This window comes from Rhinichthys klamathensis, unplaced genomic scaffold (genome assembly GCF_029890125.1).
Source record: "Rhinichthys klamathensis goyatoka isolate OS25496 unplaced genomic scaffold, OSU_Roscu_1.1 h1tg000009l_1, whole genome shotgun sequence".
NCBI classification, from domain to species: domain Eukaryota; kingdom Metazoa; phylum Chordata; class Actinopteri; order Cypriniformes; family Leuciscidae; genus Rhinichthys; species Rhinichthys klamathensis.
In genome coordinates, this window is record NW_026606562.1 from 4,914,675 (window position 1) to 4,932,500 (window position 17,826).

Genomic DNA, 17,826 nt, shown 5'->3' on the forward strand with positions numbered 1-17,826 from the left:
TGCAATTTATACCAGGAAAAAAAGGTGCAAAAACTTTAAAGGCACTTTCACCGAAGACAGTTCGCGTTCGTGGGATAATATACATGATTTGCCCATATGATCGAAGATTACATTTCCTGGTAGTGACTTTAGGAGTCAGAAGAGAACATAAGGCAGTTTACAAAGTATGAAAAAAAAAAGAGCTTCATATTTTTCTTTTTTTTTTCTTTCCTTAAAAAGAAAAATATGAAGCTTCCACAACTTATCTGTATTTTAAATGCACAAGCTAAATGACTTACAGTGAAATGTAAACAACTGTGAAACAAATAAATAAAAAACATCTAAAAGCAAAGTATTTTGGCCAAAAGTATTGGTTTCTCATTTTTTTAACGGCATTGTCTTCATGGCAAGATAGTCAAAAGTAAACAGAGTATAAAATTATTTAAAAAATAATATAAATTAAAGCAATAACCCCCTTGAAGCCGTGTTTTCAGTGGATTTAGTACAGCTTAGGGGTGTTGTTAGGCACGACACTGAGTTATTCATAAAATAAACACCAGCAACAAAAAATATAACGTTATAACACATTTATTCCTCCGCCGAGCAATGTACTTCCAAAGAGGTTGCTAAGCAACACATGCAGCAACAAAGAGTCACAAACGGCAGTTGCGCAGTAATACTGATGTAATGCGGTCACAGGTGTGTGTTTGAGTAATTTACAACGGCTTCAAACGCGGCTCAACCAATCAGAATCAAGGACTGAAACACTCCGTTTTATAATATAAAATTAATAAAATATACAATAACATAAAATCGGAATAACTGAATTGTTACTGTAGGCTGCAGCGCCAGTTTCATCAGTTAAAGATGGTGGTTTAACGTCTTCAGCTGTTTCTCAGAAGATGTGGCGATCTCAGGTTGTTGAAGAAGAAAATAAAACACTGCTATACTGTAGTTCCTTCTGCCAATACTCACATAAAGAGCAGAATGGAAACCGAGAGAAAAGGCACTACAAGTAAAATCTTCTCTGGTCTCGATTGAGCTCCTTGGTTTATTTCTGGTGGACACAAAGACAATTGCATTAGGTTCAGTAAAAACAGATGAAAACATTTCATTGTGTTTTAAAAGAGGTCTCAAAAACTCTCATTCTCAATTAAAATCATCTTAACGTTATTAGTTTAAATGAATCTAACGTCTTTTTCACAAACCTAGTTTCACACTGTGAATTAGTAATTCATTCCTGATGTAGCATTTGTAGATTCCCGTATCATTGAGTTGAAGATTGTTGAGTTTGAGTGAGAAGTTTCCTTTCAGATACTCCTGAGGGAAGGTTTCGGTTCTGTTCTTGAATACTGAATCCTGTTCTTCCACTGAGACTTTACCCTTAATAATGTCAAACACTTCCAGGGTCTTATTGTGTCTCCAACTGACTGTGATGTCTTCAGTCGTAAGTTGGCGTTCTTTAGCAGAACAGGGTAAAACAGCAGAACCTCCAATAAATCCCACAACTGGGTCCCGCACAGGCACTGAAAACAGAGATTAGTTATAATTAAAAAAAATTGCTCAATCAATGACTGTTGACTGAATGGCATCTTTACACTTTCATTTAATGGAGATATCAATCCATTGCGCAACCAAACATATTCAAATTCAGAAACCCAAACCAAAACCACATCTAAAATGCAGTTTATAATTAACTGAATACACCTCTGCTGGTGGTTTTACATTTCTGAAACAAAAGAAATGTCCAAACTGGACCAAACTGTTTCATTGCTTAATATTTTAAAAAAATGTTGTCCACCAAATTAATATCATGCAGTGAAACATGCAGGGAAAATAAAACAAGAAATGACATCATAGAGAAGATCCCTACACAAATATTGGCTATTTTGACTTTTATAGCAAGGCAAGGTTAGTTCAGGTTGTAAAATGTTGTGTTGTGTGACGTTTCAAAAAACCTACTGAATTACTCATTCATGACATGTAAAAAATTATTTTAACTTGAAAACATATAAAAATATATATAGTTATATACACTGTTATATTTACTTGATTGTTACACATTATTACTTTTTTGTATGATTGTATAAAAGTTTTTGAAAACCAACATGACTAGGAAAAAATACATTTCTAAGAACTTTGCACATGTGACAAATAAAAATAAGGAAAAAATACATTACTGACAAGAAGTAACGTTGCATCTACAGGACATGTCAACTTATTCAACTAACTTGAACTCTAACACCAAACTCTAACCTAACCGACTACTACAGTCTACTAATACTGTAATGAGAGTAAGTTAGATGAGAATATAAGTACAAGTAAGTTACTTCTAGTGAATAGAATGTCTAAAATGGACCATCGAAATTGTGCAGCTAAAAAAATACCACAAACCTTCGATGAAAAGCTCCACAGTCCTGATGACTGATTCCTCTGTGATGTAGCACTGGTACTTTCCTCTGTCACTGTGCTGAAGATTTTTGAGTTTGAGTGAGAAGTTTCCTTTCGTATACTCTTCAGGGAAGGTTTCAGTTCTGTTCTTGAATGATTGATCCTGTCCTTGTCCAGAGCCTTTGCCCTTAATAATGTCAAGCACTTTCAGTCTATCATGATATTTCCAATTCACTGTGATGTCTTGAACTGTAAGCTGAGGTTCTTCAGAAGAACACGGTAAAACGACAGAACCTCCGATTAAACCCTTAACAGTGACCAGTGACGCTGAAAACAGAGAGAAGTTACTGTACAATAATAAACAAACATGGTTTTAATGCAAAAACATGAATTAATGCTTGTGTTTTAAACTCGATAGTTTAAAGATGTTAACTTTTCGTTATCATGGACACTTTTACATGTCATTGGCCCTGTAGATCTTTAGTGCTCACCTTCAGTAATCACCATGAACAGAGGAACTAAAACAATACAGCACCTGTAAACGCAGAAAGAATTGAAATATTTACTTTTAGCAATGTAAAAATAACATCACATTCATGCTGTTAAACCGTTTAAGTCCATTGTTTGGTTAGTGCATTATTGTAATCAGAATCAGAAAGTTATATTGCCAGGTATGTTTGCACATTCGAGGAATTTGTTTTGGTGACAGAAGCTTCCACGGTAAACAGAATGACACTGACACCTCTTTTCTCAATCTCTGAAACGGTTTGATAAAGGATTCAGTCTCTCTAAATCCCTCCTTTATGTGACCCTACTCTGCTCTGATTGGTCAGATGGCCCAGTCTGTTGTTTGACGTCAAATGTACAGAAAATATCAGTCAAATGCATCTGCCCCTTCTCCATTCCCCTTCCGCTATTACGCTGCATTCATACATTCGTAGGCGATAACGCTTCTCGTTTACTTTCAATGGGTGATGTCATGCGTTGGCGATCTGAATTGTGGTTTCCGTTTCGTCGTTCACTGGCGTTGTTCGCGGCTGAAGTTGAAATCTTTTCTACCTTTCAAGTGTCAATGCAGGTATCAGCCAATCTATGAGTTGTGCGCAGACGTTAGCCAATTGCATTCATGCAACACCGGAAAAGTAATGTGATTGGCTGTTGTTGTCACTATGATAGTTGTGTCAGCACCAAGCTTCAAACGCTGATGCCCCGTGTGATGCTGCGTAACGCTTAACATTACTTTTCCGGTGTTGCATAAATGTGATTGGCTAACGTCTGCGCTAGGGTATTTGCATAGGTGATCTGTTTGCAAGAAACTCCTAAAGTTCAGCTACAACTAAAGGCTTTCTTAACATGAGGGGTTTGTTGCAACTGGGCCCAGAATGTCAGAAACGACATATGTTTGTTTATGCCAAGATAACTTCTTCATCCACATCAATCAGGATAAAGTAGAATATTTTTCTCAGTGAGCTTTTATGATGTTTAACATATTCGCAATAAGGTAAATTTAGCATTTTCAGATGTTTCTGTGTGGGGAAGCAACTCGGAAAATGCTAGAAATAGCATTGTGCTAGAGTAGACGAGCAGAGTTTCAAAACAAAAGTTCTTATACACTTATACACATCAATATGGACATAGTCTTATAGTTACAGTATCTGTGTTTAGAAACAGTTGTACAGTTCAAACATGCTAGTGGCGTTACTCTCCAACACCTAACTTACAGCAGTCTGGGTGGAGTCAAGTCTTCGAACATATCAGAAAACTAAAACATTTCAGTACTTTCCCCCTTTACTCTAGCTAGCAGTTAGCATTTAGCCTAAGCTTTAGCACAAGTACCATGTATTATCTGTAACGTTATGCACTGTGACATGAAAATAAATCAGTTCACATACCTGATTACCATGACTTAAAAGGTTAAATAACAAATATCTAATGTTTAAACGGTTTCTTATTTTCTGGAGAATTTATATAAAAAAATGGCTATAAAGACGAAACACGATGTGATTGTGAAGTGTTCAGCATCAATGAGGAGATGTTCAACACGAATGAAAGCGTGTAACGGTTAACTAATACTTTCAGTTTTACGACAGCTAGTAAGTACGTTTCAGATCGCATAGAAGTGCATGGGTAGTGCCGTAAAATAATTCAAACTTGTCGCAAAATAGTCCCTGACTTTTCTCATAAAGGTTATTTTTCGTAGTAATCTCAAAATATTTTTTTTTCTCGAAAGTCGATATTTAATAGCAAATATGTTAAAGACTGGCGGACAAGGATTATTTTTTTTACGTGACCACAGAAAAGTAGTTTATTCCGCGTACTGATGCAAATCCTCCATTGACTTCCATTCAGATTCTCTCTTACTCCTTCGGCTGCCGCCACGCATTTTATCTCTTCTCGGAGGATCCCCTTGAGGAGGAGCTATGATCAACATCACAGAATGACCCTAAAATATGTTCCGGTTCACGAGGTTTACGTACCTATTTTTCTTTCGCATTTTTAAGTCCAGACTATTAAAAAAATGGGAAATACGGACAATACGCATTTTATTGAGGGAAATTTCGGAGAGATAGAAGAGAAATGTTCCAAAGATCCAACACTGCATAAATAATTTAATGAGGTTAATATAGCCTAACATTTTGAATATAGAAATATGAAATTGATGGAAACAAAAATTATACGTTTAAATATTAAACTAAAACAGATAGGCCTACTACAGACAGTCAGACAGATACTGTCTAAGTCGCTGTCTTAAGTGAGTTTAATCAATCGTTTATTCAGCCGATTCGTGATTCGTTATCCATGTTCGGTTCACTTACTTTTGTCATAACTTCATATTAACTCGTGGGAACGTGATATAATAAGTCATGGCCACGTGGTAGGCTAATTTTGTCAAGGTAACGACATCCTAATGAGATGGGACGTATTTTTCTCTTTATACGAGTAACTGTTATATTTAAAACATTATTGTCATAAAATGATAATGTTAATGCACCTATGGCTCCTTTGCATTAAACAGTGTGTCAATAATATGCCATTCAGAGTCCGCTTCTGCACGTCCCACATCTGCAGTGCGAAGATGCATTTTGTTGATACGGATTTTATTTTACTGTATAGGAGCCCTAAAAGTAATGCCTTATTCTCCCTGAATCGATCATTAAAATTAAGAACTTATGATGATACATATATTTAATAATGTTTTTTTTTAAATGCCCTTGGAACTCAATTTATAATATCAACTCTTATGGAAAGGTTTGTTTCGGTTGCTGTCAACGTTGTTTTTGGAAGATACATTAAATGCAATTAGCTTCATGTTTACGTAGGCCTATCTACAATGTATGGCATGAGAAGTGTGTCTTACTAGCTGCGCTGACATGATGCACTTTTAGTTTGATTTAATCCCGAATAATTCCAATTGATGATTTAGGCTAAATCGTGTTAATCAGTATCAAGAGCAGCATCTTTGGAATATGTGTAATATTTTTAAACTTTTGAATTGTCACATGTTGCGCATGCAAAATTAGGAAACGTGAATGAGTATTGAGTACTGAGTATGGCGACAAATCAATGCCTAAAAGAACCGAGTGCACAACTGATGCTGGCGTGCGCGGTAAATGACTTCCGCGAGAGGATAACAGATCTACACGCGAGGAAACGGGAACATGGCATCTCCTCTGCACGCAATACAAGCCCTAGCGTGCGCGCAAGATCATTCCCCACGCTCTCGCGCTTGATCTTCTCTTACCTCCTGCTTGTGCTCGCTCGAACACTTTTATTTTTGGCGGTCAAGGGGCGGGACTTACTGTTTTAAAAACCACAAATCTCATTGGTTACTTCCCCTTTTCCGGAAGTCAGCTGTGATTGGACGCCTGTCCAATGACCCATAATTCACTTGACTTGAGACATCACATAATTTGTTTAACAGGAAGTCTTACTAGTGATTGCATTGAGTTAAGAGATATTTAAAAGGCAAGTCAAGTCACGTTCATTTATAAAGCGCTTTTAACAGTATGGATTGTTTCAAAGCAGCTTTGCAGTTATAGTAGAAATTGCCATAACAGATGTTTAGGCTTTGCAGCCAGGCCCGGATTGGCTAATCGGGAGCCCTGGGAGAATTCCCGGTGGGCCGGTCTGTTTTATTGGCCAGGAGGGCCGGTGTTGTCATGGCACTGGGTTGAATGCTCCAGTCTCAGCGCAGCCCCACTTTTTTTTTTTATTATAATTTTCTCGCAGCCCCACAAAAAAAAAGTCAGTTGTTAGAGATGTGCGAACAAAAAATAAGAGATACAAAGCATGGATAATAGGCGCAAAGGCGGCGCTGAAAAGGCCAGAATAATAAAAAATCTCTAGATTACCTAATACTCTAATTTGGTGCTGCAATGATTCGCATATTGCGACGATAACCGACCTCATAATCTGAGCTGCTTCAGTAGCTACTCAACACCGCTCGTCGGCAATGGCAAAATGTTTGAGATGACCTATCAAAGCAAGCGGGATTTATGTTCACAGAAGCGCGAGCGAATCCCAACGCGACGCTTCACGAGATAAGATGCAAGTGGCTAAACTAAACAGCTGTTTTACGATAGAAGTTTTAAACGACCGACATAAATAATCAGTTTGCAAAGACTGTATCAATCAAAGCTCAGCTTCGGGAAGGGGAGATTTACATAACCTAAAAATAAAGAGACTGAGAGAAGAAGAATGAGAGAAGGAGATGGAGATGAGAGAGGAGAGCAGGAAGAGCAATAGCCTGTTGCATACTGTGCCCAGAAGGAGAATAACTTTATTACAATGGATTCCTATTTAACACAGATATACATGTTCTTTGCCAATGACAGTGGAAAAATAATATGCCCCCGAACCCAGATAACTTTTGGGACCTTTGTATTTATAAAACGCGGCTATTGCACTGAATAGAAAATTATATTTTTGAAAAAATACAATGAATTACAAGGCTGTACAGAACAGTCCACTACTGCAGACTTATATACTGAGGGTTTAATTACATTATTTTAATATAGTCGGTCGGGAACTAAAGTGGGCCGGTCTAAGGTATGAAACTTCAGGGCTGAAAATTAGTCCCACTCCGGCCCTGTTTGCAGCATTAGGATAAAGTTAATGTCCAGCTAAAGTTAGTTTGATTCACTTTCATTTGCGAAGATCATTATTTATTACCTTAGGGGCCGCTAACACAACACCGTTCTAACAGAAAACCCTTAACACGCTCCGGCCGCCCATCCGCACAAAACAGTGCCAGGTGTCTCAAGAATGCACTCCCTAAAATGGGTTCGAAGGTGCAAATGATTATCCGTTATCTCTGCGCAAACCTCAAACGCAAACCCACATGCGCATCACATGTTCAGTTTGAATACATATGTGCGCAGGCGTGCAGTCCTTCACAAATCAACCCACAACAAACTATTTGTCTGGTCTTAAAAATTTAAAATACAGAAATGATTCGCGTCTGCGTAACCACGCGAACCGGAATTATCTCGACAATGTTTTTATCTGTACAGACGCAGAGGTAAAGGGAGGGAGGCCTTTACAGGAAAGCAACTAGTTGACACTTCAGGACTGTGTTGTTGTCGTGTCCAGGCGATGGTCCTTCATCAGATCTGGATACGGCCTGGATCCAGCGGACCAGGACTGGTTGACAGGACTGGGCTAATATGGTCATACTTCCTGGTTCTGGTAAGAACTCTAGCGGCTGCATTTTGAACCAGCTGTAATGTATTAAGCGTGCAGGGCAACCACCCAGTAGAGCATTACAATAATCAAGCCTTGATGTGATGAACGCATTAACTTCACACGTGAGGAAACCCGTGAAAATCTTCTTATAGGGTTAAAAAATAAGCAGATCTAGCATCTTTTAAGGCCTCTCTGTATGCAATCGTGCTCTCTTTCTATGAAATGCGAAATACCTCTAGTATTGTTTTCTTCCAGTTTCGCTCCATTTTTCTGGCTGCTCTCTTAAGGGCCCGAGTGTACTCGTTGTACCACGGCGTTGGACTATTTCCTTTAATCTTCTTTAAGCGCAACGGAGCAACTGTGTAAAGTGCTGGAAAAGAGAGAGTTAAAAGTTTCTATCGCAATATCGAGGAGTTCTAAACTCTCTGGGATGCTGAGATGATGAAACTGATCAGGAAGATTATTGATAAAGCAATCTTTAGTGGCAGAAGTGATAGGTCTAACATATTTGTAACACTGAGTCGGCTTTGCAGCCAAATCAAGTTTACATGAGACTAGAGAATGATCTGAGATGTCATCACTCTGCTGCAGAATTTCAACCGCATCAACATTTATTCCATGTGATAATCTTAGATCTAGAGTATGATTATGAGTAGGTCCTGACACGTGTTGTCTAACTCCAATAGAGTTAAGAATGTCTTTAAATGCCAATCCCAATGCATCTTTTTCGTTATCTACATGTATATTAAAATCACCAACAATTAGGACTTTATCTGCAGCCAGTACTAACTCTGACTTTACTAACTCTGACTTTACTAACTCCAGTACTTACTCTGACTTTACTAACTCCAGTACTTACTCTGACTTTACTAACTCCAGTACTTACTCTGACTTTACTAACTCCAGTACTAACTCTGACTTTCTATCAGAGTTCTAACAGGAAGTCTTACTAGTGATTGCATTGTGTTCTTAAGAGATATTTACAGACTGTAATGACGCATTTGCATGGTTATTAGCATTGTAAATCTACCAAATGTTTTATAAATTTGTACGTTATATAAGTGGTTCTTAATATTTTCTATTAAATGTAAAAGGGGTTCTGGATTCTTCTCAAGTTAAGATACAGGACACCGCATGAATTATATAGTAACAAATGCCTTTTCAGAGGTTCTTTGGAGATTGGAGCATAGGTGGCTCTAATGATGAAGCTGATGTAGCTTGCCTCTATTTCCCAGAGCTCCCTCCAGCTGAGCTTTCTCCTCTCCAGACCTTCCCACCTCATCCATTGTCCCTGCTTGACAAGAGAGACAGCCTTTGCGCTTCTTTCCGCCTCCTCCTGACGGTGCACCTCCTCGACCACCATTTTCCTTCTCTCTGAAGTTGAGTTCTTAGCCAAGTTGGCTTACTTGCTGTAAGGCCAACGCCTCCTCTTCCCAACTGGACGTGCCCTACAATGTTGCTGTGCGCTAATTATTGTGAATAAGCCTACAGTAAGATACTATAGGCTGTCTGATGAAATCTGTATCTGACATGGAATATAGATGTATTTACACAGTTTTATGCATTTCAAAGGTGGCACATTAAGTGCATTGAGCAATATATGTAAATTTGACCTTTTTTGTGAAGAGATCCTTTAGCTATTTTTTTTTATCTTTAACTTGGTGTGAAAACACTGCCTGGTACACAAAATTCAAGTATACCGTTTTCACGTGTCTTCCATTTTTGCTGCACAGGACTGATTGATTGCTTATTTAAATGAATTGCAATGTATGAATTTTGTTTTTTTTGTGAAGAGAATCTTTAGCTAGGCTATTTTACAGTTTATAAGTATATAGTTTTTATTTTGCTACACATGACTAAATGATTGCACATTTAAAATGAATTGCAATGCATGTACTGCAGGCATTGCACAGGACTTTTGATTTTGCTACACACAGGACTAAATGATTGCAATGTATTGTTTGTTTTGAATTTTGAGAATCTTGCCATTTTATAATCTTAACATACCAATATTTTTGCACAAATGATTTTTGTGGGCCTCCGTTTTTGCTGCAGATGACTAATTGTTGATTAAACATGAATCTATTTATGATTATTTTAATTTCCTGGAATAAACACTTTAATTGAATCAATAAACAGTAGTGTTATTGTTATTAATATTCTTTTTTTATTTTTGTTATTAGTATTTTTTATTATCATCTAAAATTTCCTGTAGCTCAAACAGTAGAGCATTAGCGCTTGCAACGTCAAGGTCATGGGTTCCATTCCCAGGGAAAGCAAGAACTGATGAGCATGTAAATGTGTACCTTGAAATGCAATGTAAGTCGCTTTGGATAAAAGCATCTGCCAAATGTAAATGCAAGTTTTTCTTATCAAAGCTTTGTCACCCTCTGGAGGCCATTATTAATAACTTATTTATAGTGTTAACCAGGGGTCTGCAACATTTTTAAGGCATAAAATCTAAGTTATCACCTATAATAACTCCTATAGCATCAGAGTGTTTACACTTGCCCATTTCCTCTATCACATATTTTAGTTATTATCATAAATTAGGTATCATTTCGAAGCTAATACGTTAAAAATTAATCCTCGTCAGCCAGGCAAAGGGTCAAAATCCATACAACACAGTCCAAAAACAAGAAACAAACCAGACAAGAACTCCAAAGTGCAGTTGACATAAAACAAGGACTCGACGACAATCACAGAAACAAACAGAGTATATATACACAGATACTAACAAGGTGACGGGAAACAGCTGTGTGCAATAATCAATGAGTGACAAACAGGATGATGGGAAATGTAGTCTGAGTGAAGGACACCGTGGTGGAAAAGGACGTCTGGTGGAAACCCAGGGAAACACAAACCAGACACTGTGACAGGCGGGCTTTATACGAAGATGGACAGATGATATCCACAGTAACATAACTATCCACGTCACCAAAGCGCTTGATGGATGCCGCTGGAGAATTGAGATGTGTAGATTCAGCCATCGTGTTTTAGAAGATATCGACAGTGCATTCATAAAAGAAGAACAGAGAACTGCGATCAAGGCATTTGCTCTGATTGGTTGTAGGTCTGTTCTATCCAAATGAGTGCAGAGGCATTTTCTTTACTGGTTCGGTTGAAACCAAGGGGGTAATCCACCAGCCGGAAACTGAAGCATCCCGGGGGCCGCCATTGGCTAGCAAGCCTTCTCCTGCTGTTAGCATCCCATTGACTCCCATTCATTTTGGCGTCACTTTGACAGCGAATAACTTTACATCTGAAGCGTTTAAAGACTCCATTTGTCCATTATTTATTTCTAAAGAAACACAACAATGTATAAAAGGCTCCATTAACTTGTATCTTTTGTTATGGCCCCGTAGAAGCCGTTTTTGTAAAAATAGGCTAACGATTGCGTCAACACGCGACTCTCTGTCGCACAGTAGAGAAATTACCTTATAGACACAAGTAGAAGCTCGCTCGCAATCGGGGGGATGTGGAGGCATAAAGTCAAGGGAGAAGCCCATAGAGAGTCGTAAAGTTGATCCTGCTCATGGACAGCTAATACTCACGCTCTCCGGCTCTGCAAGATTCGGAAGGGAAATATTCAGATTCTGCTTGGCACAGCTAGTAGACGTACAACTGTCAGTCAGGTTGCTCACGTCACATCTACGTCGTCAAGCTCAGTTTGAGCCTGCGCAGTCGCTCGGCCATCAGGAAGTGAGTGCTTCTAATTGACTTCACTTTTCTCTGTTGAAGTCTATGGGGTCGCTGTGTCCATTTCTTTTACGGTCTATGGTTGAAACACGGCCCATAATCACAGCCCAATGGAGCAATATCAGACTCACATTCTGACTAGAATCTGAGTGTGACGACGTCAGGCTAGCACGATTTTATAATCAAACCTTTTTCTAATCTTGACAAAACTCATATTGTTGGAAAGCTCTGGGACTCAAGGCTCCATATTTGGCCAGTGTTTTGTGATAGAAGTGATATTGTGACAGAAATGTAGGGTATTTATTTGTGATAAGAGAATGCATCAGAAATGTTTCAGTGTCAACCGGCGGCTATACACAATCTCACTAGAACCTTTAGTTCGACTTTAGTTTAATTTGGAACACAACTTGGTTAGAAATATGGATTTGATTTTATTATTATTTAATGTAAACTTATATAATTTTTACACTTCTGAGTGTGTCAATTTTTATAATCTTCTGAGTGTCTCCTTTAAAAAAAGAACAATCTTAGTTCTCTTAAAGAATCGCGAATTGCGGGTGAACATCTGATCTTATGTTCATCTGATCTGATCCATGAACTATATACAAAGTGAGTTAAAAAAAAAAAAAGACCTACATTCACCTGCAATGAGAATAAACAAGGTTTGAGTTGACCACAATGAGCTAGTGGTGTATCGGATGCAGACAGCAATAAACCACCTACATTCAAGAAACATGTAGAAACCAAACAAAAAATTCACTTTTACTTTATTCAGCTTTTGTCATGTTAACAATTTTGCATATTTGTGAATCTGTGCATTCATATAAACAAATTTCAATGTTTGATTTTATTTACTTATCTATACAAAAAACTGTCAGTGTTGGGTTGCCACTGTAGATGTCCAATGTAAAGTCTCGGTTCTGAAGTAAAACCTGTTGAGAACGATTGATATAACTAACGTACAACAATAAAATAGTTAATTGCACACGGAAAGCTAGTTTGATTGCAATTATATATGAATAGTGTAAAGTTTAGGCAATGCACCATGGAATAATCTACAAAATGTGGTCAGTGCAAACATGACTTCTACTTCCTCTTGATGTGGCTGAAATTTCCCCATTGAAAGCTCTGGGGTAAAGCTTCATCTCAAACACAGCATAAATCTAGACTGCATCACGCTGAAGTGTGTTAACATCATGAAGACCGTGCAGCTTCTTCTCTGTGAGTTTACTGCGTTAATAATTTGTAGGCTATCTGCTGTGTATCAACTAAAGCATTTACATATGTTTTGATGACACAATCATGTTAAAGGTGTGTGTGTGGTGTTTATTTCACAGATCTGCTCATATGGTGTGAAGCTGCGGAGACTTTAACTGATCAACTAACAGATTTGGGTCAAAATGTGTCTATAAACTGTGATTTTGGTGTAACGGAGGTTTATTGGTTTTTGCTGAAACTTCCAGATTCTCCGGTTGTCATATTACTCTCTTCCACAACTTCAGCAACTTTTTACTACAGTAAAGCTTTTAGGCAGAAATATTCAGTGCAAAGTAATCATCGCCTGTTCATAAATAATGTCACTATTGATGATTTAGGACTTTATTACTGTGTGACCAAAGACGCTCCTCCAAAATACAGCGACGGCACCAGAATACACATCAGCGGTGAGTGAACATTCAGTGATCATCAAGCTAAACACTTAATCACTCTTAGACAAATACATATGAGATATTAATATTAAACCCCTTCAATGAATACACAGTACCGATTCCAGCTGCAGAGATCCAGAATCATACAGCGGTGAAGAACATTGAGAGGAATCAGACACATTGGCAGATTATTAGCCTCATATCTGCTCTGTTGAACGCTGTTCTGATCATAGTGATCATAGGTGAGCTCTTTGATAGGATTGTGTTGTTCTTTCTGTAAAGATGGGAAGACTTAATGTTTAACCTGACTATCACTTTAAGGCCTAGTGAAGATGTTTGTTCTTGGAAGCAAGAGAACCAGAGACAACTTAAAACAACCTCAAGATACAAACCTACAACAACCTCAAGTTATGGATCCTGATCCACCACAAGACTCAAGTCAAGTGCAGGTAAAGCAACTATGATTAATGCCATCAAAATGAGTTAAGATACTAATATGCACCTTTTAAAAGTATAGTTCATGTCATTCCAAACCTGTATTTATTTATTCATTCTGTAAAACACTAAAGAAGACATTTTTGGAGAAGAACTGTTTTTGTATACAATGAAAGTCAATGGGGTCCAAGACAACACTGGACCCAGGTTTTACTGTAAGGGGAAAACAGTTCATTTCATTTTCATTTGATTTATTTGCTGGGTGGACTATTCCTGTTATCACATCTTGTGTTTTCAAGTGTATGCCTTTATGGATTCTAATATGCACCTTTCACGTTTGAAGTACCAGTTGTACAATCTTAAAAATAAAGGTTTCATAATGGGGTTTTCACAGTGATGCCATTGAAGAACCATTTTGGTTTGCCCAAAGAACCTTTCAGTGTACCGTTCTTAAAATAATCATGTTATTGTAGTGTATGAAGAACATTATAATAATCTAAAGAATCTTTTCCCACTTTTAAGAACCTTTTATGGAATGGAAAGATTCCATGGATGTTAAAGATTCTTTATAGAACCATCAATGCCGATAAAGAATCTTTATTTTTAATAGTTAAAGCTTCTGGCAGTTCAGAATTATTTGTATTACGTGTTACAGAAAACTGTAACACATCTGAATTGAGATTAACTGTATTGGTTGTTGCTTTTTCAGTACGCTACAGGAGTTATTTCCACACCATGTAAAAGGTTTCAGCCCAGGCAAATAAACAGCACATATGCGCTTCTACAGCTGCCAGAATCAAGAACACATCAAATCTGACACCATTTACTTTCATTTCTCACTGTTTGTGAAAAAGTATCACATATTGCATAACTATATGTCTCTTTAAAGCAACACTAAGTAAGAATTTTTACCTTAAAATAATGTTTTCAAAATCGTTTCAGTGGTTCATCAAGTCGTGACATGGTGAAATGAACTTATGCCACCGCTTTGCGGTCCTTTATCTGATATAACCACACGCTATGTAAGGGTCGCGTTTCTGTAGTACGAATGAGACAAAAGAAAACTACAAATTTGACTTGCTTTACGTCAAGCGTTACAATTGCCGATAGGTGCAGCGTACTCAACAGTATTACAACTACACTTTCATAAAATCATGCATCATACTCTACCTTGTCTGTGGCCATTGTTGATTCCAAAGCCGGTGCCGGATAAACAGAGAGCGTGTGCGTGCGCGTGCGACTGTAGGATGGGGAAGGCTAAATTATTTACGACAGCGGTTATGGACAATTCCGCTTCCAACCTGTAGGGCGACCGCTGAGGAAAAGTTGCTTGGTGTTGCTTTAATCCGCATATTTAGCTCGCTATTTTTGACCCCAAGTGTTGTGCAAGGGACTGTTTCATTTAAAATAAGAATGTTTAAGTGAATTGTAAGTTATGGTTAATACTTGCTCATCTTGGATGTAATAGTTAACAATATTTGTAATTAGTAATTACTTGTCATTTTGTCATTTAGTTTGTGGAATGGACAATTACATTGCCAGAAATAGCCTACTGTTCAATGCTGTAATGTTGATTTAGATTTGAACCTCAAAATGCACAGTTTTCTTTAGAAATGTTTTGTTTGATATATTTGTTTGATATTTGTGATAACTTGCAAACTGTCTTGAGGGATATTCATTGTTCAGATAATGTCCAACTGAATTCCAGTGATAGTTTCATGTCTCTCTACTCTGGAGTCCTCTATACTCGCATAATAAACTCATTTCACTTCAATATGTATTTATTTGGTAAGTAGTCTTGTAATGAGCAGCCAGATTGACTATATTATCCGTTTCATAATATATCTACTGTGTGTGTGTGTGTGTGTTGGCACACAAAGCATGTCTATACACACAACATGCTGTTGTATTTATTCAATAAAGCTGTTACAAAACAAACTACATGGTTTACTTCTGAAATAAAATGTCGAAATGTCGTTCTAAACTCAAATGAATCTTAAACAAATTGACAGTTCTCAAGCGTTAGATTTGACAGGGGAACTTCATTCACTCTGTTCATCAAGATAGCGGCTTCAGAAGACTATAAATATAGCCCACACAGTTTATGGTACTTTATTTGTGATTTTTATTTGTGATTCTTTTATAAAAAACTGAGCAGATATGCTAAAATCTCATTTTGTTTTCCAGAGCAGAAAAAAAGGCATATATGTTTGAAACAACATGACAAAAATGTTGATATTGGGTGAACCATTTAACTTACTTATTTTTGTACTTTGAAATCAAAGTGGACCATATGCATTATTTATTTTTAGGAACCTGAGTGTTATTTTACAATCATCTTTGTGTTACAATCATCTTTTTGAATGAATAAAAAACACTGGGTAAACAACCTCAGAAATTTTTTGCAGTTTGGTCACTAACTGCACGCACACGTGGTTTTAGCGCCTCTAAAGTTTACCTCATGTGAGGTAGGCCTGCAATGTGTTTAGAAATGTTCTTGTAAAATGTTCCACTGGTCTTGCGCCTCACAAGAAAAAGAACCACAAAGTCTCACCTACTTCAAAAGAGGGGGTGTAAACAAGATTTCTTATTTTTAAATCATTTGTACACCATGTTCTCACAGATTTCTTAAAAGAAAATGAGTAGGCCTATGTGTTAAATTGTTTAAAATGTGTTGTGGATTGAGAGCAAAGGGCTTTAGGCTACATGTATGCTATAGGCTATATATTCACAATTGTGCTGCTTTCATTTGCTATTGGAATTATCGTTTAGCTAGTTTCGACTTCAGAAGTGGGAAGTAGGAAATTTCCGATAGCACGATTTAACCAGTTTACACACACACACACACACACAAACACAGACCTAGTCAAGCACCCCGATTTGGGACATTCTATGTTTTCTATTGGAGGAAAACAAATTAAACGTGTTGCGGTCATGGGCTCATCTGCTTTTCTTTAGACCTACATTGTATGGTTTATTAATAAGGTGTTTATTAATACTGAATTTAGTCTTTTAATATCACTGTCAGTAGCCAACATTAAGCAAAGTTTTTTTCCCCATGTTAAGCATTTTAGAATGGCCCCTCAATTTCTATTGACCAAGCCTATGTAATAGGCTATAGAAGTAGGTTATACAAGCAGCTAATTTTTGTCTGAAATGTAAATTACTCGATTTGTTTATAAAACATTTGATTGCTTAATTAATAATTGCAAGCCTCAAGAATTTATACCACCAAAGAAGGTTGAAACGTGTCTCCTGCCTCCATCCTGTGGACATTATAAGAGCACAGTATCTTTTGTGAGAATGGCATAAACTAAACCATGTAGTACATGGGTAAAAGATCCACTTAATATTTAGATTCTGAAAAATACATTTTAACTTTTCTCTGTGACATTATCAGGGCACATGTAACGGTAAACGGCCTTACTATGTGTTACCTGTTACTTTTCTCTACGCTAGCCAGAATGGACCAATCACAGACGTTTGAGGTTACTGAACACGTATTTTTAAAAAGTGTTTTTAGAGAGATTGGTTTAGCAAATGTTCATTTATATGTCAGCTAACAGTAGTTAGAACGAATACATTTAAAATGTTATAGTAGGTTTTATACACACTTCTCACATAAGACACAAACTGTTGTAAGATTTGAATGCGACTCAAAGGCGGACTCAGTTTGCTGGGCCTTCGCGCGCCCTCTGGAGGAACGCTTTGGTTTAACAGGAAACACATACATTTGCCGCCCAATGATTTTGGGAGACAAACGAAAAGCATTTTGGGTAACTTTGAAAGATGGCGGACGACGCTGAGCAGGTATGATATTTTGTTGCATTTACAAGAATGTTTTTAATTGTTTGATAATAGCGGAGCTGAAACATATCTGGTGTTTTCATTCATGTCTCTCTGAACACACGAGTACGTCGAGGCAGTTTAAATATTCAGCAGGTCTCAGACGGTTGCTCATATGGTCATCCATTACAATAATAAAGCC

The 17,826-nt window shown here is 37.4% G+C and overlaps 3 protein-coding genes across 3 annotated transcripts in view; 2 read left to right on the forward strand and 1 right to left on the reverse strand.

Annotated features, from left to right (window-relative positions):
* Positions 1-916: 916 nt before the first annotated feature.
* LOC130093903 (CD276 antigen homolog) lies at positions 917-2,935 on the reverse strand. Its single transcript, XM_056260599.1, has 4 exons — positions 2,862-2,935; positions 2,374-2,697; positions 1,188-1,505; positions 917-1,036 (listed from the first exon to the last, which is right to left on the reverse strand). The coding sequence occupies exons 1-4, from the start codon at positions 2,875-2,877 to the stop codon at positions 951-953; spliced, it is 744 nt and encodes a 247-aa protein (XP_056116574.1). The 5' UTR covers positions 2,878-2,935; the 3' UTR covers positions 917-950.
* Positions 2,936-12,376: 9,441 nt separating this feature from the next.
* Positions 12,377-14,842, forward strand: LOC130093920 (uncharacterized). Its single transcript, XM_056260600.1, has 5 exons — positions 12,377-12,975; positions 13,092-13,418; positions 13,517-13,645; positions 13,725-13,852; positions 14,548-14,842. Exons 1-5 carry the CDS (start codon positions 12,951-12,953, stop codon positions 14,653-14,655), a joined length of 717 nt encoding a protein of 238 aa, XP_056116575.1. The 5' UTR covers positions 12,377-12,950; the 3' UTR covers positions 14,656-14,842.
* Positions 14,843-17,558: 2,716 nt separating this feature from the next.
* lsm3 (LSM3 homolog, U6 small nuclear RNA and mRNA degradation associated) overlaps positions 17,559-17,826 on the forward strand; it is a 6,764-nt gene continuing 6,496 nt past the window's right edge. Inside the window, exon 1 of the mRNA XM_056261105.1 lies at positions 17,559-17,648. Coding sequence (XP_056117080.1) covers positions 17,628-17,648 — 21 coding nt within the window. The 5' untranslated portion in view covers positions 17,559-17,627. The remainder of the gene's footprint in view (positions 17,649-17,826) is intronic.